Source organism: Drosophila subobscura, chromosome O (genome assembly GCF_008121235.1).
Source record: "Drosophila subobscura isolate 14011-0131.10 chromosome O, UCBerk_Dsub_1.0, whole genome shotgun sequence".
Classification (NCBI taxonomy): domain Eukaryota; kingdom Metazoa; phylum Arthropoda; class Insecta; order Diptera; family Drosophilidae; genus Drosophila; species Drosophila subobscura.
The window spans coordinates 23,998,580-24,021,190 of record NC_048533.1 but is presented as its reverse complement, the minus strand read 5'-3'; the positions used below and the strand labels follow the sequence as shown (position 1 = coordinate 24,021,190).

Here is a 22,611-nt window from a genome sequence, read left to right as displayed (position 1 = left end):
TCCACTGGCACGTAGAAAACAACGAAAATTCAGCAAAGAAGGATATGCTGAGGAGACGACGGGCGGAGAAGGAGGTAGAGGCGAAAACCTCCCATTGTTAGCCATCTAGCCGGGCAACATGTTTTTGGCTGTGTGTGTGCGGAGTGAACGTGAGCCCGGCCAAGTTGGTTCCACTTCAGGAATTTATTTACTCGAGTGTGATGCGATTATCCTGATGCACTTGTCCTTTGTCTAAGAGCGCCAGCAAGGAACGCCTGCTGGGGCAACCGAACACACAAGCAGATTCGACAATATTCAGCACGGAGCTGGGGTGTATGTGCTGCAATTGAGATGCCCAAAAAAGTGTTCCCTCAACCCCACAACTCCTTCGATGTATCCTTGCCTTACGCTTGTTAATTAAAGGCCAGGGAGATAGTCATCTTTTGGCTGCCAGCTTGATTAGAGTCTAGAGGCGGAGAGACGTTCTACTCCCTGCCACGCTCCATTTCACTTGCACAATGTGCCAGGTCTACTCAACGGCTTCTCGCTTCCCGCGGTTATCTCTAGTCCATTTCTTACCAAGTTGCGCGGATGAAATTGGATAAAAAATCGGACTTTTAATGGTTAAAAATGTCTAGAGCAGGAGGCTCCATTCCTTCTGGAGATGAGCTTTTGTTTTGCTTTCCGAAAAGATAGCTAGGAAAGTGTGTTGAGGCTAGAGATATACCATTACTTAGTTGCTAGTAAGTAGCAAATAAGTGGCCAACTTTTCACCGAATGTCAGATAAAACATCAAATTACCACTAAACCAATTACCAATAAATTATCTTTGTCTAATTGTATTTTGGCCATCCCTGATTAATTCTGGTTTCTCTGGTTTAACATTTGAAGTTGCACCAAACCGCAGAGCAGAGTGACAATGGCTGTGATGGTCTGATTTCTGCTTACCTGGCTTCCCTGTGGCGACTCTGCCTTTCCCTTTGGCAGCAACGGGCCACCACTTCTCCATCAGTGTCAGAAACAGTTGTGGGTGGCCTGTCAGCGACAGGTTTGGGTTCGGGTCAGCTTGCGGCTACACGCTGACGTTTATCGGGAACCACAGCCAAAGGAAGTTGAACCATTGTGCGTTTGTGCTGGGGACAGGAGCGCGATTAAAACCGCACAGCCACGACAATGAAAACTTGCACAATGCACAATCTTTCATTATCCTTTGTGGTGAATAATTAATTTATGCACTGAATATCGCGTGGATGCACAGGGCTCCAATGGGTCAGCACTTGTCCAAAGTAATTCCCGATGCCGTCCTCCAACAGGTGCCGGTCCTGGTCCTTGGTCTGCCAGTCAATTTAAATTTCTGTCGTGCTGTACCAATGGATGTCGTTTGCTGATTGTAATGCAAGTGGCTCTAATTTATTCTCTGCCTGCCACATCCACTGGGCCACGGAGGAGCTGTTTTCATCTGCTCGACTGGAGCTGCCCCGAAACTCTATTGTCGTAGGTAAATTATGCGTGCGCCATTGACTGAGCGAAGGCAGAGACCAGCTTCCAGCTGACAAAAATCAGCAGAAAGCAAATAAATCCAGCGATAAATAACATCAGCAGTGGAAGTTGAGCGATTAAGGAGACGAAGTGAATTCAAAGCAAACAATTGCAGAGAGAATAAAATTGAGCGAATGATTAACAGACACTTCTGGGAAATGGGATTTCGAGAAACTTTACTTAAAGTTGGAAAAGGAATTATAACAACAATGCTTACAATTTAGCTTATAATCTCTTTCTAATTTGTTTTCTAAAATTAACATAATGTGTTGAATGATTTTATGAACTATTCCTTAGGTATTCTTGAAGGTCTTTTATCTCTCTCTTTCTTTTAAGCCATTAGTCTTTATTTTTATTGGCAAGTGGTTAAACGATTAAATTAACAGCTTTTAAAATTGTTTTTATGTAGATTTAAAATAATTGTTTTTGCAATTTATATGACTGATTTTAAAAATCTACCCAAGCAAACGTTAAGAACATATAATGCTGCCATCTGTTGGCCAGTGGCTGCGTTCGCTCTCTCGACATGTATACAACGGCAACTACATGGGCATGTAAGTATAATAGCTTTCGGCTCTGTTAACTGTGCAGAACAGCTTTCGTTGTTCGCCCCGAAACGGCGAGGGTGGGTGAGTAGTAGGTGGCCGACAGGACCAGGTCCTAGCCTCCACAGTGGGTCCTTTAATACGCCGTGCACGAAGCACGGGCCGCTCAGTCGTCGACGGCTGTTCCAGGCGAATTGTTCAAATTACGGAAACAGTTGCTGAGTAGAGTGAAATTTATAACGGAGACAACGGAGAACGGAGCACGGATTCTTTGAGCCTCGCGCGCGTATCGCTTATCAGGAGTCGACCAGGCACTCATCAAGTGAAAGTTGCCAGCTATCGGGGTGCACGGTGTACGCTACGAGTGGAGTGAGAAACTACGGAGAAAGTAAAATACTAAACGCAAAACAAATAAATCACACACTGAGGAGAAGAAAAGAATAAACAAAAGTGAGAGAGCGAAATCGCACAATAAAAATAAAAAGCAGCGCGCGTTAGAAGCAAATGTAAATTACAGGCCCACAAAAAGAGAGAGATATCAAATCCAGAAGAGATATACACAGTTACAGATATACATATATATTTAAGAATATGTGTATAATGACAGAACTCTGTGGTTCTTTTGTGTCTTAAAGGCCGCCGCCTCAAAAATTAAAGCCCTACATTTGTGCGCTCCAATTTATTTCGTGTTACTGCCTGCATATTTCACGCCATTATTGTCTGGTCCATGGATATGGGAAATGTGGTTGGGGTATGTGGGATGGGGACCCATAATTTATGTTTCGTATTCTGTTCTGTGTTCTGTGTGTGTTTTGTCGCTGTTTTGCCCAAGTTACCAAATAGAAATATTTGCCCCAATATGTCAAAGTTTATTAGACATTTAGCTTTGCGTGCCCACGGCAATTTGCTGACAGTTGTTTTAGTTGCTCCGCTGGACGATAGTGAATGTCCATTATATTTGATAAATGCCCCTCGCCAGACACAGAGTTGAATGTACAATTGCCAGTCTCCGCTCCGCTACTCGCCTCTCCTCTTGCTCACTCTTTCTATCTGGAAAATGAAATTCAACTCGACACGACATTCCCCCTTCCGCCATACTGTGGCCACGAATTGTGTGTTCTTTGTCCGAGCTCTGCCTCATTTTGTGTCCTGGCCTAATGGCAGGCTCATCATTAACTCAGTTATTGTCAGTTTAGCGCTAAATTGACAAGCAGACAGAGACAGCCACCACTTTCCACCGGGTCCGCGTGAATATCGTTTTGTTTTTAGCGTCATTTTGTCGCAATTATCAAACGGCGTGCCCGTCATCGCCAAATAGCTTCATTTTTGGCCCCTGACAAATAGCCCCACCACCGAATCGAAGCAACTTGGCCGCACTCTAAGGCTCTCCAACGAATTGAAGCGACTTGGCTCTACGCTAAGCCTGGCCAAACAAACGCCAAGCCCGAGCTACCGACACTTGGCCTCTTATTTACACTCTTGTCGACGGACGCCCGAAAATAGCACAAGGACCTGCTTCGATTCCCACTTTTGTTGACAGAGTGCCACTGTCGCACCGTTCTCAAAATGCCGAATGTTGCACGTAATTAAAATTCGCTCAATTGGAAGGATGCTTTGCTTTCCTCTTGCCGTGATAAAGTCAAGACCCGGAGCCCCTAAGGTCATTGAGAAATATGGCTGTCTGAACTCGCTGCTGATTAATACCGAGTACTGCAGCAATCGTAATAAGCCAGGGCAAAAGTGAACAAATATTCGCGATGACGGTTGACAGGAAGATGAGAAAAATTTGTACATACGTACGGAGACCCACCTTAACGATTCTGCTAATGGGTCTGTAGCAGCAGCTACACAAATGCCTGAGAAAATCGATTTTCCTTTTTAAAGGCCAAGTCTGGAGTTGACTTAAAGTGTAGGTTTGTCTGTCGCCCGGGTTAAGTCCCTTACGGCTGGCCGAATACCAGCCAGAAGCTGCTGCTGCTCCCTGTTCTTACAATTATCATTGCTTTGCAGGTCCACAAGATTCCAAGTCCCATCTCAATTCGAGTCCCACTTGATGCCCCACCTGTCTCCCACCGCCTCCCAGAGAGCTGCCACTTTTCGGGCTGTTCTGTTCGGCGCTGCTCAGGCACTGCCTCAAGGCGTTTCCCGTGCCTAGGCAACTGCCCAACTTCAAAAAAACTCAATGTTGGTGCTGGCAATGCCTTAATTGCCGTGCACTCGTCGTGGCGCATAAATTTCGAGATTCTCTCATACTTACACTTACACCTGAGAGCTGTGTTGTGTGTGTGTGTTGTGTTTTGCATGTGTGTTTGTATAATTAACCAGCCGTATGCACCCTTTGTTGCTGCTGCCACGCCACACTGCCGTTTTAGCTGCCTCTATTTTTTATTGTAAAGATACCCTTACCAGCGGGCTCAGCCTGCTGCCTCACTCATGAGGCTTCTTGGTGAATACTTAAGGAACAATCTAGCAACGGAAATGACTATCTCTAGGTCTACTTAGATCTAGGTGCAACTTTTCTGGATCCCTGAGAAGAGCATCAAAGTTTCGGTCAGGCTCTGCTCGAAGTCTTCCTGTAGCCTTCTTTTTGACTGTTTTTATTGTGACCCAGTTGATGGTTGTTCGGGTCTTGGCATGTTGTCGTTGTTGTTGCTGTTGTGCCTTTGGCTTCCGCACGTGTTGCATGTGGCATGCAACAAACAGGCATATTCCAGCGATACAAGAATGCAGTTGTAACAGCAACAGCAAAGGATATGAAGCCATGGCCCCAGAAACTGTTGGCCAGGACCCCTTGATCCGCTCGAGGCCCGTTCAACTTTTGTTTTTCCGCTCATTTAAATATTTGATTAGTGTAGGTATTTGGGAAAAGCCTCAGAAAAGCCATACTTTTGAGGAGAAATAAGAATTGTAAAGCAAAATATATTGCGCAGGGTAAGGCCTTCATAAAATATTCATGGCCGCAGTGGCATCGTTTGATTCGCCACAATTCCACGTAACGATTGGGTCCCCAGACCGTCCATGTTCATTTTTCACCCATTCATAATTGGACAGACCGCAATATTTATTTTGTAATTTTCATTAGGGCGGTTTTTCCGTTTATCATTGCTGTCATATCAGTTGTGTGTTAAAACAAATACAATTTATTACGTTTTCAATTGTCGCACAATCTCGCTCTCTCGGGGCTACCCCCTCCTGGGTTGGGTGGCGGAAACTGTCTGACAGATACACACGTATATAAGTGAAAGCGAAATAAAATGCAACATCAATATTGAATATTCTGGTGTCCAATTTCAGTTGTGATATGCATTTGAACATATTCGTTGCGAAAGTGAATTAAATACGCGGGCAAAGCGTTTCAATTAAGGGAAAATCGGAAACGAAAAAATCACCCAAAATGGTAAGTGAATGCAAAATTTAATTAAAATATAAATTAATTAAAAATATTTAATTAATGTGCGATAGAAACCATTTCAATAGGGAAGCCGGAAGGCAAACAACATGCCTTCCAGTAGGATTTCTGGCTGTAAGGCTTTTTCCAAGCCATCTCAATCAGAGTCCTTGTCTCAATTCTATTGATAACAAGCAAATCAACTCGATTCCTCTCCAAAGAGGTCCTCACGTTGACGTATGCAAAGAAATGTTGATCTAATGGTTGCGATTTTCGCAGCATTTTAAACCTCCGCCATTCAATATCCCTGTTTTCAATCCCTGAAATGACACACGTGTGGTGCCTCTGGTGGAGTCTCTGGATGGCATTTGAGGCTGCTACAACATTTCAATGTGCTCTGCCCCAACAAAGGCAATAAACATCAAATATCGGTTAGATACATCTTCATCAGACAACCAAGCAGAAACGCACAAAAAAAGCAAGAATAAAACAACATGAAAACGAGAAGCAACAGAAAAGAGAAGCAGGAGCAGGAGCTCCGGAGCAGCGGTAGACACAAGGACGGGGCCTGTTGTTCGACCAACTAGACGTATGCGTAATGTATGTAAATATATTTCAAGTATTTTGCTTGTTTAGTATTACTTCCGGCGGAAGCGATTGATTGTGTTGGGTATCTGGGATACCCATAGGTATGCGAGTCTGGCTGTATGCCTGTCTGGCTGCTCCTTCTTCTCCTCCATCCTTGGCGGCGTCCCGTAACAAATCAAATTGATTGCTCTTTGGATACATTTAAAACGAAATGAAAGTGCGCAATCGCTATTGATTTTGCATATTTAAAATTTATCGTTTCGAGTCCCGTCTGGGAATGCAATTAAAATCAAAGAGAAACTCTAGCTTCTGTTGAGATTTTTAAGAGCCAAATCGGAGACAGCATGGGTAGATAGATATTTATGCCTATTTAAGCGCTTGTTATAAACATCACTGCCATAAACAAATCGTTCTCCGTTTTCTTTCGACTCTCTACAGTATGGCTTCGTTAACTACGCCCTGGAGCTGCTAGTTCTGAAGCACTTTGGCGAGGAGCTATGGGAGAAGATCAAGTAAGTACAAGACCAAGACCAAGTGTCGGACAAATAGTTACACAAAACCCATTAGCAAATGAAACCCTAAGGGGCATGGGATTCATTTCCCCTCAATAACTTCTCATGTTACCCATGGAAACCATCTGGTATTCCACAGTAATTTCTGGTCAAACAGATTAACAGCATCGCGCACTTAATTAATAACTAAAATACATAAATTGCGCACATTTGTCTGCCATGTACCGCAATTAACTAATTATCCATTTTTCACATTCGGACATGGTCATGGGCGTGGGCACGCCCACACAGAGGAGTACAGAGGAGAGATATACATAAATTAATTGAGTTGGTTTTCTGTTGGCTGTTGCTGCCTGTTGGCAATAGGTCGGGGGCAGGGCAGTAATGCGTCGCATTAATGCGTACACGGATTTCCAGCCCCCCAGTGCAGCCCCAAAGTCTAGGGACTACGGCGAAAATCAACGCCCAAAAATGGCCACGTGCCGGCTGTAAGGATGTGTTTGTGTTAAGACTATACACAATTCGCATTCATCTTAATTAAGTTATTGATATTGCCGCCTGAATGTGTGTTCGTGTGTGAGTCATCGACTAAACCTAAGTCCTGTGGCAATGGTTCCCTGCTAATTGGCCATGATTTATGAATTTGGATTGCTTAACCGCAAGTCACTTGCCATTTGTATTGGCCACGTTTACAGATTGCTAATGAATTGAACCAGTCAAGAGTTGAGTCGTCGAGTGGAGTTGAGTCTCGTCTTTGGCTTGGGTGTGGAGAGCTCTTGGGCCAGACAACCCTTTAATTATGGAGGAGAACTTTTCTCATTAGAAGAGCAAAAGGTAACAATGGCAACGTTGAAGCATACACTGGGAGAAAGCAGCTGAGAGAGCAGCTGGGCAAAGTAAATATTCCATCTAACTGGGAAAAATATCCTTAGGGAATCCATACTCGCAGCTGTTGCTGCTTCCCATTTATTTGCCTGCATTGGCAGCCCCTTCATTTCGAATGCCTGACAATGGGATCGCCAATGACATGACTTTAATTACATTGCAGTTAGTTGGAAGCTAGAGACGTTGCGGCAGTACCACTGCCAGCGCCTGTCAGAGAGCCATGGCAATGCCGAGGGCAATCGTTGCAGCCAGAATCAAACTCATTATCCTCCACTTGAGGGCCCCAAGACAAAGACGTAGCGCCGACTGGGCTCTCACCCTTGGGCGACAGTCCTCGGTCGTCTGTCGCCTGTCCGCTGTCCTCAGCCGTTGTCCTCGCACTTGAAGGCATTGTCAAAGCGTTCATTAAAAACGAAAGAAAAGAAAAGGAGGCCCCACGACCAAGACTGCCTTGACTCGGCATTGGCAATGGCATTTGCCTTGATTGACACCCAGCTGACCACAATGACTGATAGTTGGGTGTCCCACTACCTCTTTGTCTGTAGCATTGATTGCTTTTAAAGAACCTTAAAGTCTACTTACTGCTCCCTCATCTTGGCTGCTTCTCATGTTGGCGCTCACTTAATCAGAATCAGGACTCTAAGTGCTTTATGCTGCTTGGTGTTGCTGCTTGCTGGCTCATAATTGCTGCACATCAATCTGCAAATGAGGCTCATTAATTTGCCTAAACAAGCTGCTAGAGTGAAGCCAGGGATATCCAGTTTAATGCGTATTTTCTCTTGCCCAAGGCAGGACTTTGAAGTTTTCCCAAAAATTAAAGCGGAAAGCTAACAGAGAGATTTTTATTAAGTGAATTTTTATTTGCAGTTTTTGTGTCTGTTGTTCCACTAATACACTCAGAGGAAAAGTTTTTAGTAATTTCTGCCACATTATGGCTGTTTCTGTGGCTGCTTTTGCTGCTGGTTATGCGTGTTTGTGGCACTTCAGACAAAAATCGATTTGCCTATAAAATGTTTTACAGCACCACAAGAAAGCAAAGCAGAGCTTTGCTTCTGTTAGAATTGGACTTACCCTCTCACTCTAAAACTCTTTCTCTCTCACTCTTTCTCTCTCGCTATGTGAGTGTGTCAATGTGTCAGTTAACATATACGTATAGTGTATCCTGTCATATGAGCCGATGCCGAGGCTGATGCGTTGGTCAGTCGCTAATGGGTTCCAATCCCTCATCCTTTTACTGGCGCTTCCCTTTCGAGGGAATTTTCTCGAATGATATCACACTAATTTGCTTAAGTGTGGAGTGCTTTAAGCCATTACTCTCTCTCTCCCTCTCTCTCCCTCTCTCTCCCTCTCTCTAAAACAAAAAAAGTTCTACCGAAATTGAGTTTTCCGCTTGCCACTCCAAATTTTCATCCTCATTCTCATTCAATTACAAGGTTTTACCTGATTCAGAGAGCTACTTTGAGGCACGTCAACGCCTGCTTGTCATATTAAATGTAAATTTGTCTCAAATTTTCGAAAATAACACGTTCCAATGCCGTTTACCAAATATTTTTGCGACTTATTAGCTACGAATAAGGGAAGGAGTTGCCACCGAACCCGACGAATGCTAAAAATCCATCAATCTTCCTTTCGCTTGGCTGGAATTTCCCCTCATGATTACATTTGAATTTGTAGTGGGAGAGGGAGTGGGACTGGGACTGGTTACTGGTTACTGCGGACTGGAGAAGCAATCATCCAGCATTTTGTCAAGCATCCTGCAGAGGCCACGTGTGCGATTTCATTGCACGCATTAAGCATTAGCGAATCCTTTTACATTAAAAGCGCATTTGGAGACACATGTAAAAATATTAGCGTCTATATATAGACTGGGTAATGCCACGCAGAAATGCGTTCAGTAGGTTTTTTCTGTGGCAGCATCAGGCCATTAGTTGCCACCGCTCCGCCCCCAAACGAATTCCCGTTGACCTGACTTTGCTATTTTGTTCTTTTCACTTTTTTTGGCCAAGTTTTTTTTTAGATATTCATACGAACACAGGACGACACGCCTCCTCTTCTCCACGCCCGCAGCATTATGTCTTTTTTTCTCCTCTCCACACCTCTCGGCCACCACAACACACTCACACACACTCGCAAAAACACATCGAAAATCGATCGCATTTTCATGGCAGACATTATGGAAATTCGAGTCGATTTTCGAGTGGTGGTGTGGTGCGTATGTGGTAGGGAAATGGCATATTTGGAGCATGTAACGAGTTGAGTGGGTGGCATGGGATAGGGGAGATTTTTTGGGGAAGGGTGCGTGCTAATGCGTCAAAAAATGTGCCTGGGCCTGAGCCTGGGACTGGGTCTGGGCCTGGCCAAAAGTTTTCACTCAAACAAGCTCCAACAGATGGCAACGTCTGAATTTACTGAATGCAAACTTTGCCGCAGGCTGCGTGTCGCTTACCAAACAAACAGGAGCCAAAGGGAAAACACGAGCACGGGCACGAAAACGGAAGTTTCCCTGCTCTGCTCGACTTTTTGCATTTACAATATTTTCGCCATTTTGTCAACTGTTTTCGACAACGGCAGCAGCAACAACAGAAGGAGCAGCAGGAACAGCAGACAGTAGCAAATATTGTTACGCTTTATTGACTGCCGTGATGCGCAGCATCTTCTCCGTGTCAGCTGCAGCCACGCCCCCTACTTGCCAGCATCCGTCCTGCCTTGATGATGCCCCGCTCTGGCATTTGACACGTTTTCGCACTTATCGCCGAGATTACTTTTCGCTTTGATTGCATTTCTTTAGCCCCGGCTTCACGACGACTCCTTTTGGCTGCTTCATTTATTGTCCGTTTGATTGCTTCATATTTTTTGGCCAAAACCTGGTATCTGTCGCCGTCCCCTGCCTCACGCCACCACAGTTTATTGTTGAAAGTTTTCCGTTGCCGTTTCATGGGCTCCACTTTTATCGCTTTATGAATTATGCGTCGCGTGCGTGCGCCCAAAAGTTGGCGGCGCTGCGCATACGCAATGTTGGATTCATTCTTGAGATTCATTCAGCCGGGCATTATCTCGCCTTTAATGGCTTGTCTTCGAGTCCTCGAGTGTCCTTTTGTTCGTTCGAGTCAAATGGAGTGCAATAATCCAAATAAAATGTAGAGCAAGGATGGGCTAATTATAGACGAGGCAATGAAGCAGCAGCCAAAGGGCGTGGCTGCGATTATGGCCAGCCATTAGGCAGACAATGGCAGGGTGAATGGTTCCCGACTGCCTTCCAGCATTTCAATTACAGGGTAGATGCATACCACCTTTGCTTAAGGATTCTGCCTTGAAAGCCCAACCCCCTGACCAGCTATAGCGTACGGCCGGTGGCTAATTGTATAATCCCTAGCTTTTCCACCGAACTAAAGAGACCACGCAGTATTCCATTAATTCGTAATAATAAATCCTTGATACAGTGGGCATTAAATATGCAAACAGGCTACAGTCTAGCACCCATTTTGCGCCTGGGGTTGTGCAACGCCTTTTTTAATTAAATGCAAGAGTCGAAAATATTGTATCTCGGCTAAACGAGCGCATACGCTCAAATGTCGGTAGTTTCCGGCCAACTAGATGCATACGCAATATATAGTTAGTGGGCCTGCTGCTGGATAATTTAATAAATGCCCAGCCTTGCATTGTGGCACTGTGGGGGCGTGTCTGGGCACGTTTTTCGCGCATAACTGCATCAGTGAAATTTGTATTTATTGCATTTTGCGAATTGCGACACGCTCGAGGTCCTTAGGGGGGGACCCGAGCAGGACACGTCGCTTAAAAGCAATTTATTTTCTCCATATGCGAGGGTCAGCTGGTGTTCTACCAGTGGCTCGTGGCTCCTGGCCTGTTGCCCAACCAGCCGAGCGTGGCTCAAACGTTTTCCCCCTTCATTTCTCATTCTATTTTGCTGTTGTTCTATGTGTGTGTGTGTGTTGGTTTTTTAATATAACTAAAAACCACAGTGGACGCTCCCAGAGCGCATTCGTTACATTCCGAAATTGCATTTGGGCCAGTGGTAGAAATCTCCATATTGAAATCATGTCCTCGCCCAAAGAGAACTTAGTGACAGCTGATATCGGTCTCTCCCCGAGCTTTTCCCCTGCCCTGTCAATGGGCAATCTTTGCTGTTCATTTGCATTTTACAGGCACAACAAGATGGGCCCTCGGCTCTTGGCAACTGTAAACTGGAGCAGCCTGTGGCACATTTTTGCAATTGCAACTGCCTCTACATCGGCATCTGCCCTACTCTGCCCGTGCTTGGGCCACAGCCGGAAGTGTTTTGCGCCATTTGGTTGGCCTTGCTGACGCTACAGCTTTGAGTGGCGCTTTAGCCGTCGGCCATCATTAGGCCAGAGTCGGATGGTCCATGGCAGAGGAGTACAAATGTGCCGCATCGAATCGGAATCGGTTCGGAATAGGCAATGCAAATTGTGTTACGATGAGAGTACAAGTAAATGTAAATCGAATTTCCTGCAGTGTCCTCCACATATACTCTTGCTGGATGGGAATTTGATTTGATAGATTGGCCAGTCCTTTAGCTTTTAAAGGAATTAAAGAGAAACTCTTCTTATCTAGGATGCTACAACCATCCTATCCAAATTTACCCTGAATTCCGTAGCCTTTAGGCAGCTTCAAAAACTAATTATATCTAGAGCACCCAAATACACGCACACTCACAAACACAGCTTAATTTTTTGGTTTTCCCGCCAGGCAGAACGTGCGCGGGCACCCAACCGCAAATTCCCAGGGGTGGCTAGGGGTTTTGCCTTGTTTAACATTTATCAGCAGGAGCATCGACAGCCGCCGCGCCACATCGACAGTTGCTAATGATGTCCTAATTTCGAGATGTCACAGTGCATGCGTAGATAGAAGGCACACAAAAAAAAAGTAGAGTCGAAAAGAAAGTCGAGCAATCGCCGGACAGTTGTAATAAATAACCAGAGGGGGAAGAGTGTCCTGGGCGTCACAGCCATGCATAGGGACAGTTATTAATGAGGCCCGGCAGAAAAGTGGCGATTCATTAATTTGAGCCCTGAAATCTACTGGCCTTTGTCCACTGTCCCACTGTCCTTAGGTGTGACACACTTGAGGCTGGTGCTGCATTAAAGGTTAATCATACGCCCCATGGCCGCCGCCGCCACCTCCGCAGCATCTTAGCGACAGTAAAAACGCTAATCCTTAGCAAAATCGACTTGGCTAAAGCCGATGGCAATGGCATTGGCAATGACAATGACAACGACAACGACAAAGATGAGGAGGCTGATGATGATTATGATGATGATGACCATGGCGATGATGATGATGGCCCCAACTCAGAATTCAGATTCAGGGCCCTTCGTCATTAACAAGGTATAGCACGTCTGCATGTGAATGGCTTGGCAGCGGTTTAACGCTAATCGCATACAAATACACACGAGACATCCGACAGAAGAGATTGTATGGGAGAAACTAGAGAAACGAAGAAGCTCTGCCTGATTTGAATAACACGCCTCAGGGATTACCGTAGAGAGTTTGCTCTCTCTCACAGGCACCGACACCCTCTCACGAACAGCTTAGTAGCTGGAAGAGCATATGCGACTGCAGTCGTCAGGTTTGGTTTTGTTTGGGATTTTTTGGGGGGTGTTCTCCCCTACGAATTGTCTGTAATTTCAATGTTAATTTCCTGCCTTCGATTTGCCGAAGCTCTGACCCTGGAACTAGCGTTGCTGCCTCTGGGCTGCGTCCTCTATTTGTGGACAATAAAACATGTGACTCACTTGAGTTATGTGGCACATTAACTTGGCCGAGTCTTAAGTGGCTTTTAACCTTATTTCGTTTCCGTTTCTGGGCTTTTCAGGCTGTGGCTCTTGTCGGAGGTCGTTGCTGCAGCATCTACTTGGGAAACATTTCAAGAAGAAAATTATTGTGCACTAAGTAGACTAGGAAATGCCCTTGAACACACAATTTCAAGCCACAACAATACTCTGTAAGGCAGAAGCATTTCCAGAACATCAGTTCATGAACAGCACCATTGAACTATCTAAAAGTTACCTTTGCAAAGAACTTCTGGCACCTCTGTAATAAGAGCATGGCATGGCTGAGTTTCCGTGACTTCTTCTCTTAGCAATGCAGCCTTCGCTCTTTGGCTAAGTGCCTGCCATGAAAATGCGCTAATGTCGGTTAGTTTACGTGTGTGCATCCGTGTGAGTGAGCGCAACACAGATGCACGAACACATAGTCACATGCAACCCACATAGTCACAGTCCCGTCGCAACTTTGTGGTGCACGTCAGCGCCAGCTGCGGGCTGATTTGTTAAGTTGCAGCAGGCAAACGAGAACCACAATTAAATATGGTGGCGCACGGAACACAATCCCCAACCCTCAGTCGGTTCTCATTAGGAATTTTCGCTGTAACCGCAGCAAAGTCAGACTGAAATTAGCTGATTGATTATGGATTTTCCAGTCGTTTGCGGTTGGTTCTCAGCGTTCTCTGCTCACCGAAAATTCGTTCTCAGGGCTAATCCAACTTAAAGTTACAGCCTGCCAGAAGTCAACAAGTAGTTCATAATAAAGCGATGTAATGCCCTGTCATAAAAATGGAAAGTCATGTGGGGAGCAGTTGGAAGCTGTGCTCTGGGTATAGACCTAGCCAACGATTATAGAGTTAGAGAGCACTGCCACTGGAGCGTAAATTCCCCAAGTTTAGCATTCTATGCGAGGATACTATTCCCTCCGTTTTTTCCCCAGTTTTTTGTTCAGTTTCGGCGTGGGTTGAATAGCTCAACGGGTGGCATATTAAATAATAATATTTACACGCGAGCCACAGCCAAAACCAAAGCCGTGACCATGGCCGGATCTATGGAGACTATGAATTGCCAATGCCAATGGTAGCTGAAAAGGCATTGCGCGTGAAACTTAAACCAACAGCAAAGAAAAACAAGAGAAACACTTGGCTATATATTGCCTATCCGTGGCGGGGCGGGCCGTTGGCCTAAGCTACTTAGGCGCGGAATGTTTTCATATTTCTTGGCCGAAGACTCCTCCCAGCCATTTGGCAGATTAAGCCACTTAGTTTCGGCCTCCTGCGTTGTCGCTGTCGTTGTCACAGCGTAAACAATATTTAAATGAGTTTAAAGTGCGAGGAGCCAAACTCTGAGAGGAAGAGAGCGTTGAGCGAAGAACTGAACTTGGGAGGCGGGCGGAAATTGAATTTGTAATGAAAGCGATGAGGATGCCACTAAGTGTCGCCTTGCATTTTGTCAGGGCCACAGGGCGTGTACGCATTGACATGGAAGGAGAGAGTTTGGCCCAGTAAAACAGGCAATAAATTGCCTGCATGTGTGCGTAATTAATTTTTACAACACGAATTAATTGATGCTTATGCTGCCGCAAATGTGCGAAATTTAATGGTAAACTTTTTTATTGTGTGCCTTTCGGGGGGGCAGAATAAACGACAAATTGCATTAGAAGCGTCAGAAAAACCTGAACCTAAGGCAGAACGTGATCCAAATCCAGTGACCGAAATTGGGTTTCCTTTCTCTCTCTGTCTCCTTGTGTCTTCCTTGCTTTGGCACACACGCACATTAACTTTTTCAATTAAGTTGTCGATCAAAAGGCAACGAGAACAAAAACCCACAACAGGGGACAGACACAGACACAGAGAGACAGACAGCTAACTCACACACAAACACATACACAGCGCCAGAGACACTCTCTAACACACAGCACACGCACATTTAAATCAATAAAAATCAATCATACGCAGTGCGGTGTGTTGGGGTCTTGGGGTGTGGTACAGGTGTGCGTAGACTGAGGCCAAAACGTGCAGCATAATTTAATTTACGGCACAAAATGTTGCCTTGCTGGCACAATAAAAATGATAGACATTTACTGGGCAGCCGTGCAGGAAGGAGGGCCGACCGGGTGCAGGGGCCGGGTGTTGACTTTATGAAATTAAATCGCAAAATCAGCAGAGAGAAAGAGACACAGCAGTCAGAAGCATTTAGGGCCAGCCTGCAGATGATGATTTTGAGTGCTTCGCACCTCAGTCCAGTAATTAAATAAACCTGAAGCCAGATTTTCAATCTTTGCTTCCACTCTGATGCACCTTTAAGGTCTTTAAGGATGAATTCAAGCCAAAATGTATGCATGCACATGACATAAATCTTATTTTAATTTTCAATTTTCTCACGGACAGCCCGACGCTGCTCGCTCTCTCTCTCTCTCTCTCTCGCCAGCCCAACCGCATGCCATATTTCATGGAATAATAAATTGCAAAGCGAAAATCAATTTCCATTTTGGTGTGTAAAATGCAGAAGTTTCCAAGGGATTTCTAGGCTCTCTGCGAAGGATTCTGCAGACTGGCTGCGTCTCCTAGTCATGTTCCTGTTCCCCATTCAATGTCCGCTGGCAGTTCAGGAAATTAAAAATCAGCTTCCACAAATAAAATACTTATCGCCTTCCATGTGTGTGCTTTCTGGAAGATTCAAAATTAAATATGTGCATCAGCAATACCAGTAGAGTCTGCAGCTGCAGCTGCAACAGCACACAACTCAATCATGAAGTGGGTGCAAATATATCTCACATTTCAGTGACAGCTGCTGACACATTTTGCCATCTTACAACGTCTTACGTCGTATGTTGTTGTCGTTGGCGCCGTTGCGCTTCTTGGTTGCATTGCATTTGAAATGAGCAATAATGAAATACCATGCTGTTGGCTGTTACCACTGCTGATGCCTCACCTGTCTTGCCACGCCCACAGCCATCACTGCCAGACCGCTCCAGAAGGCGTCGGCAAATCAGAAGTTCTTGCGTAGGGAAAATGGAAAAACTTTTGCACGTACAAAATCTACTTTTCTATTACTTTTTTTTGTGTTCTTCTGCTCTCTCAACTCACGGCGTGGCGTGTGATTTTCGTGTTCAATTCTGCACCGTTGGCGTTTCTCTATTTTCTTCTGGTGCCTTTCTGCTGCCTTTTCGCCCAGCTACTTTCACTGTGCCGGCACGTTGTATTCAATTTGTTTTGGTAACAGCTTGGCACAAGTTCTATTAAATAATAAAGTCGATTTGCACGATGTTCACTAAACAGACCGGTTGACAGCCTGCCCTGAGGATGGCAGCACCGGCGGGTTTTCCTATTTTCTTGTATTGTTATTCAATGCAAATCCAGACAAAAGTTTCTCCTTGGCATACAAACAGCTTACTTTAAAATTGAGTTAACTTTTGGAAATAAATTAAGAGAAATGAGCTTGGAAAGCAATTATGTAGGTTTCTTAAAGGTGAGTCTTAAATCAAAGAACCTTTTCTATAGAAATGATTATAAAGGAGAGTTGGCAAGCACTGCATAGCATTCATTCAAGCTGTCATATTGTATGTTGTACTGCTTGCTCATTTGAACTCAATCTGCTGACTTGCGTGCAGTAAAAGTAATCAGTACGAAAGTGTATTGTGTGGACACATAAAAAAAGATTGGACAGATGTAACGGAACCAATTGAAGAAGCAGAAGCAGGAGCAGAAGCAGGAAGTCCTGAAGCAGACATATTATGTGAACGCAGCTATTTTAATGCATGCACATGCACGCTGAGCTCCGGTTGAACTGCTTTCAAGCAGTGCAATTACTGCTCACACTGTGTTGTGAAAGCAGTTCTTTTGCTGTAAATGTCTGAATCTGAACCACAATTACATTCACATCTACATAAAATATATATTTAAAAAATGTTATCGACCCAATCGACCCTTGCAACAACTCGAAACTTTATGATTTACATCATTACGTGTATATGTACGTGTGTACCACAGATAGTCTTTGGGCTGCTCATCAGCACTTTTTAACGTTTTCAATGAATTGCGTATATTTAAAAAATATCCCACTCCTGCGAACGTAACAATTTCCATGAATTTCCCAACGAGAACACGAGAGAAAATTGTATATTTTTCCACAAAAATAATGCGAGGTGAAGCCGGCTCGAAACTTTTAAGACTTGGGCCAAGAATTCTCATTTGAAAGGGCTTTATTCTGTCTTCTTTGCTTAATTAAAAACATAAATATGAAAAAGGAATATAAACTGACCGCCATATGGGGCAGCCGCTTTATATTCCTGCCCCCAAAAACAAACACAAACACATACATATACATATGTACATATAAATGAGCATATACAAAGGAAAAATGCGAGTAACTCACTCATAAATTCACAAGCGCAGAAGCAATTTAATTAAAATTAATGTATTTACCACTCTTTCTCCCCAACCCACTTCACTCCCACTGCCAATGGCACTCCATCCACTTCTGCCCACCATGCCATTCCCAATCCCACTCCTGTTCCTGCTCCCGAAACCGAAACCGAAACCGAAACCCTTCTCTTCTCTGTCATTCCATTTTTGCGGTTTCGCCTCACTCGATTTTGATGGCTGCTTATTTTTGGCTCGCCTGCCATTCAGAAAAAAGGCCATGGTCAGCATGGAGGGACAGTTTCTGGTGCGACAAATTTATGACGATGAAATAACATACAATCTAATTGGAGCAGCTGTCGAGATACTCAGTAAGTAGTTAGCCGAAACTTACTGCTTTTGTTCATGATGGTCGTAACGATATTACCAAGCATATGCTTTTGTATTCCGTAGTTACGGCCAAGTGCCACTCACGTGCATACTTGTGGGCCATAAAGGACCAGCCTATTAATGTCTCTGCCTCTTATTTCTGCACAGATATACCCGCTGATGATATTCTGGAGCTGTTTGGCAAGACCTTCTTTGAGTTCTGTCAGGATTCGGGCTACGACAAAATCCTGCAAGTGCTTGGAGCCACACCGCGTGATTTCCTGCAGGTGCAGCATGACATACATATCTATAATCGTGGCTTTATAGCTGGCAATTTATTTAATTGAATCCCATTTCACACTCATTTCCCATGCATCTGCACCACAATTGCATTTTCCAATCGCCACTCAAGTCATTTTTCATCTCGCTCTCATGCTGCTCCCTTCGCATTCTCAGTCTCGGCCACGACATCAGCATCATTGATAAGCATTAACCATTTTGCTTGAGCGCTCATATCACCCTGCCACACCACATCGACATCCAGCATCCAGCATAGAGCATACAGCATACAGCATCCTCCCTTGACGCCTTTTGTTGCACTCACATTCGATTTATTTTCAATTTTCCACATTTTTCACCGCAAATGCTCTTCGAATCCTTTGTCATAATGAAAAATGAAATTGAATTTTTTCGCCTGCCTTGCCGCCGCTGCCACCGCCACAACAACCGCAAATTGTTCAGAATCTGGATGCCTTGCACGACCATCTCGGCACCCTGTACCCCGGCATGCGGGCTCCCTCCTTTCGATGCACCGAGAAGGACGGCGAGCTGCTGCTGCACTACTACTCGGAGAGGCCTGGCCTGGAGCACATCGTCATCGGCATAGTTAAGGTAAACGACTCCCAGGCCCCCAGTGACACCACTGACACCGCCGCATATACACAAATATGTATCTCCCTTACAGGCCGTTGCATCGAAGCTCCATGGCGTCGAGGTGGAAATCGACATTGTAAAGCGCAAAGGAGAGCCCATCGACGAGGCCGAGAAGCTGCGTGCCCTTGCCCGCGAACAGCAGCAATTGGAGACGGACACGGCGACAGCCGCAGCGGTGGCCCTCGCTCCTTCTGCGGATGCTGAGCGAAACAATAATCACAATCCCAGCAGCAATAATGGCCTGGCCAACAACAGCAACGGTTGCAGTGCCAACGTTAACATCAACAACAACAACGATGGCCAAGAGAATGCCAGCGAGACAGGTAAATGAGGGAGACCAAACCAAATGAAATAAATTGGTGCTGGCGTTGACCATACTGAACGGTCAGTCACTAGTCCCCTGTCTGTCTTCACCCTCAAGCTGTTCTTATTATTCGTTCTTCTTTTAATCTCCGACAAGAACCCTCCATCGCACCACCCGGCGGTCCCATGCCACAAGACAGCTTCGATTGCGACGGCGACAAGGAGCAGAAGTGCCTGCGACTACTGAAGAACAAGAGCGATGACATCGAGCGCTACGACCATGTGCAATTCCTCATAAGGGAGATCAATGTGGCGGCCAAGTCGCAAGTGGATGCCAAGAAGGATGAGGTGCCCGATGACATGGAGTTTCTCTGCGAAGGTAGGACCCAGAAGGAGAACGAACGAGAAGGACTTTTACTTAAGCTAATTGCTCGGCTAATCCACAGCGCCCCTCATATCGCCCGCCACATTCTGCAAGGTGTTCCCCTTCCATCTGATGTTCGATAGACAAATGAAAATCGTTCAAGCGGGCAAGGCTGTCTCCCGTGTAATACCCAGGTGAGTCCGCCAGTTCCCGCTGTTAGTTATGAGCCATTGTTTCGATTAGGTAGCCATTAGGGTAAGGGCCATTCAGCTAAGTGAGCCGCACTGATTTGCTCGCTTTTTCCTCTCTCCAAATCTCTCTTACCCCCTAGAGTGGCCGAGGAGAACTGCTCCCTGATAGAGGTGGTGGAGGCCATCCGGCCGCATCTGCAGCTCAACTTTGAGAACATTCTCTCCCACATAAACACCATCTATGTGCTGCAGACACGACAGGGGGCCATGAGCAGCCGGCACGAGCAGCGTTTTCTGAGACTGAAGGTGAGTGGACGTCTCCCACCAGGTGGGATTTCCAACAGATTTCCCCAAAACCCGAATCACCGATTAAGCGCACCCGCGTCCTGGCATTAAACTTAATGCCAGGCCTGCCACAGAGTGCAGCATTAAAATCAATTTTACGAGTATTTCCCCCCCCACCAGCTTTATGTGTTATGCTCTTTCCACAGGGACAAATGATGTACATACCGGAAACGGATCGCATATTGTTTCAATGCTATCCGAGTGTCATGAATCTGGACGATCTAACCAAGTGAGTATCCTCCATCAGGGCAACAGATTCCGACATTCCACCCTCAACGCGGATGAGTATTTTCTTGGTTTATTTTCCTGTATTAGCCCACATTAAAGACATTAGCTCTTAAATGTCGCAATAGGGGCATGAATACCTTAAGCTTTTATTGAAACAAATGCGCCTTCAGCTAGCTAAATTTATAGGTGACATTAAAAATGCTTTCTCTGGCAGCCCCTCCGTCATTCCATTCCATTCGATGGCATGCCAGGTCTCTCTTTCTTCTAAATATTTTGCTGCCAAGAGAGAATTTAAAAAGACTTAAATAAAATAAAATGCGTGTCATTTTTCCTTAGCCTTCGACCCTCCCTCGACCACAACCTTCTTCGGGCCCTCTCTGTGTTTGTGTTTGTATATGGAATGTGTCTTTTATTTCCAGAAAGGGGCTATACATCTCGGATGTGCCGCTGCACGACGCGGCTAGGGATCTGGTGCTGCTCTCCGAGAAGTTCGAGGCGGAGTACAAGCTGACAAAGAACCTGGAAATGCTCACGGATAAGCTGCAGCAGACGTTCCGCGATCTGGAGAGTGAGAAGCAGAAGACCGACAGGTAAAGAAAAATGACAATGGAAACCCATTAGGGTGGGAGGCATTCTCTCAGGCGCGAAATTGAAATTACCTTTCCATTTTTTCACTTTTCCACATTTACCCGCCCTGTCAGGCTGCTCTACTCGGTGCTGCCCAAGTCGGTGGCAAATGAGTTACGACACCAGCGTCCAGTTCCGCCCAAACGGTAAGTCAATGTCAATTCCACCCCTCTTCCGATGGGGAAAAGGCAAACAATTTGCTATTTGTGCCCATTTATTTATTGGAAATATTTTCATACTCTTTGCCTCTTCTCCTCTCCTCTTTTCTCTGCACACGCCAATCCACGACAGCTACGACTCCGTGACGCTGATGTTCTCGGGCATTGTGGGCTTTGGCCAATACTGTGCGGCCAACACGGATCCCGACGGGGCCATGAAAATCGTAAAAATGCTTAACGAGCTCTACACGGTTTTCGATGCCCTCACCGACTCCAAGCGTAACCTGAATGTGTATAAGGTAGGGGATACTCGTTCGTATAGCATGTACTATGTGTCAGAGCTCAAATTAAAATCTCAAACTCTGGTCATCAGCTCTCAGCGTTGGCCACTTAATTACATTTTTCGCCAGACCACCAAAGCCGATGCAATTTTTGGTTTCATTTTTGGGTCACCTGACCAATTTCCATACGCAAAACACTGAGAGAAAAGTCTCCTAGTATGCACATGGGAAAATAATTGTATTTTGAGAAAATATAGAAATTATGACCAGAGGAGTAGAGAGGGTAGAACAACTATTTCCACCTTAAGAAAAGACCTACCAACATAATGAAATTCTGTTGATTTCAGTGCAGTACTCATTACAATCTTTGTGTCCTTTTAGGTGGAAACTGTTGGCGATAAATACATGGCAGTGTCCGGGCTTCCGGACCCCTGTGAGGATCATGCCAAGTGCATGGCACGAGTGGCCCTGGATATGATGGACATGGCTAAGAATGTGAAGATGGGCTCAAATCCAGTGGTGAGTTGACAGTGTAATGAATAGTGTATCTCGTGGTGTTTCGTATCTTTCTATCTGTGGCACAACACTCTATAGAAAAGAGTGCATTCAGCAGCAACAACTTATGTTCAAGTTTCTCGAGTGCCTGGAGCGGTTCATGGAGGGGTTCGCCACTCTAATTGTTCGCATTGAAAGTAGTTGTGGAAACTGTCCTGTGTTCTCTTGTGTTCGTTCGTGTGAGCATACAACTGCAGCATGTTCGCACAATTTGTTGCTGAATGCCCCCGTTCCCGTTCCGTGCAACGCGAGCAACAAGAGCGACAACAACAACAGCTCAATGGCGCATAAATTTCAATGTCTATCCCCATTCTGCCCCTCTGCCACTTCGCCATGCGCCATTCCATAAGCATAAGGATTGAGTGGCAAGTGCACGTAAAATATTAACAACTTGTAGCAGGGACTGATGCTGATGCCGGGGGCTGGGGCAGGAACGGGGCAAGTGTGAAAAAAAAGTTCATTTGCCACGCAATGTCCCAAACAAAGTTTCAGTAAAAAGTTTCGGGTGGTAAAACTGCGAAAATTGCTAAAATTAATTCAAAATTGATGACACACAATGTCAAAGGACACACGCATTCAAGTTGGGGTGGCGGCATGCGACGTGCCCAGGGTCGTCTCACTCAGATCCACAGAGCCTCAGAGCCAGTTGCCAC

The 22,611-nt window shown here is 45.3% G+C and overlaps 1 protein-coding gene across 3 annotated transcripts in view; it reads left to right on the top strand.

Moving 5' to 3' along the window:
- The first annotated feature begins 2,239 nt into the window (after positions 1 to 2,239).
- The window catches only part of LOC117899617 (guanylate cyclase soluble subunit beta-1), a 43,696-nt gene continuing 23,324 nt past the window's right edge, over positions 2,240 to 22,611 (top strand). The window contains exons 1-15 of one of the 3 annotated variants that reach the window (XM_034809762.1): positions 2,240 to 2,451; positions 5,358 to 5,460; positions 6,478 to 6,551; positions 17,875 to 17,975; positions 18,142 to 18,260; positions 18,715 to 18,864; positions 18,938 to 19,229; positions 19,367 to 19,588; positions 19,656 to 19,767; positions 19,905 to 20,070; positions 20,256 to 20,338; positions 20,757 to 20,927; positions 21,039 to 21,110; positions 21,256 to 21,421; positions 21,785 to 21,922. In XM_034809762.1, the coding sequence (XP_034665653.1) occupies positions 5,458 to 5,460; positions 6,478 to 6,551; positions 17,875 to 17,975; positions 18,142 to 18,260; positions 18,715 to 18,864; positions 18,938 to 19,229; positions 19,367 to 19,588; positions 19,656 to 19,767; positions 19,905 to 20,070; positions 20,256 to 20,338; positions 20,757 to 20,927; positions 21,039 to 21,110; positions 21,256 to 21,421; positions 21,785 to 21,922 (1,869 nt within the window). In that variant the 5' untranslated portion in view covers positions 2,240 to 2,451; positions 5,358 to 5,457. Of the gene's footprint in view, positions 2,514 to 5,357; positions 5,461 to 6,477; positions 6,556 to 17,874; positions 17,976 to 18,141; positions 18,261 to 18,714; positions 18,865 to 18,937; positions 19,230 to 19,366; positions 19,589 to 19,655; positions 19,768 to 19,904; positions 20,071 to 20,255; positions 20,339 to 20,756; positions 20,928 to 21,038; positions 21,111 to 21,255; positions 21,422 to 21,784; positions 21,923 to 22,611 lie in introns of those variants that run through there. The other 2 variants (XM_034809761.1, XM_034809763.1) reach the window with 2 other exon arrangements.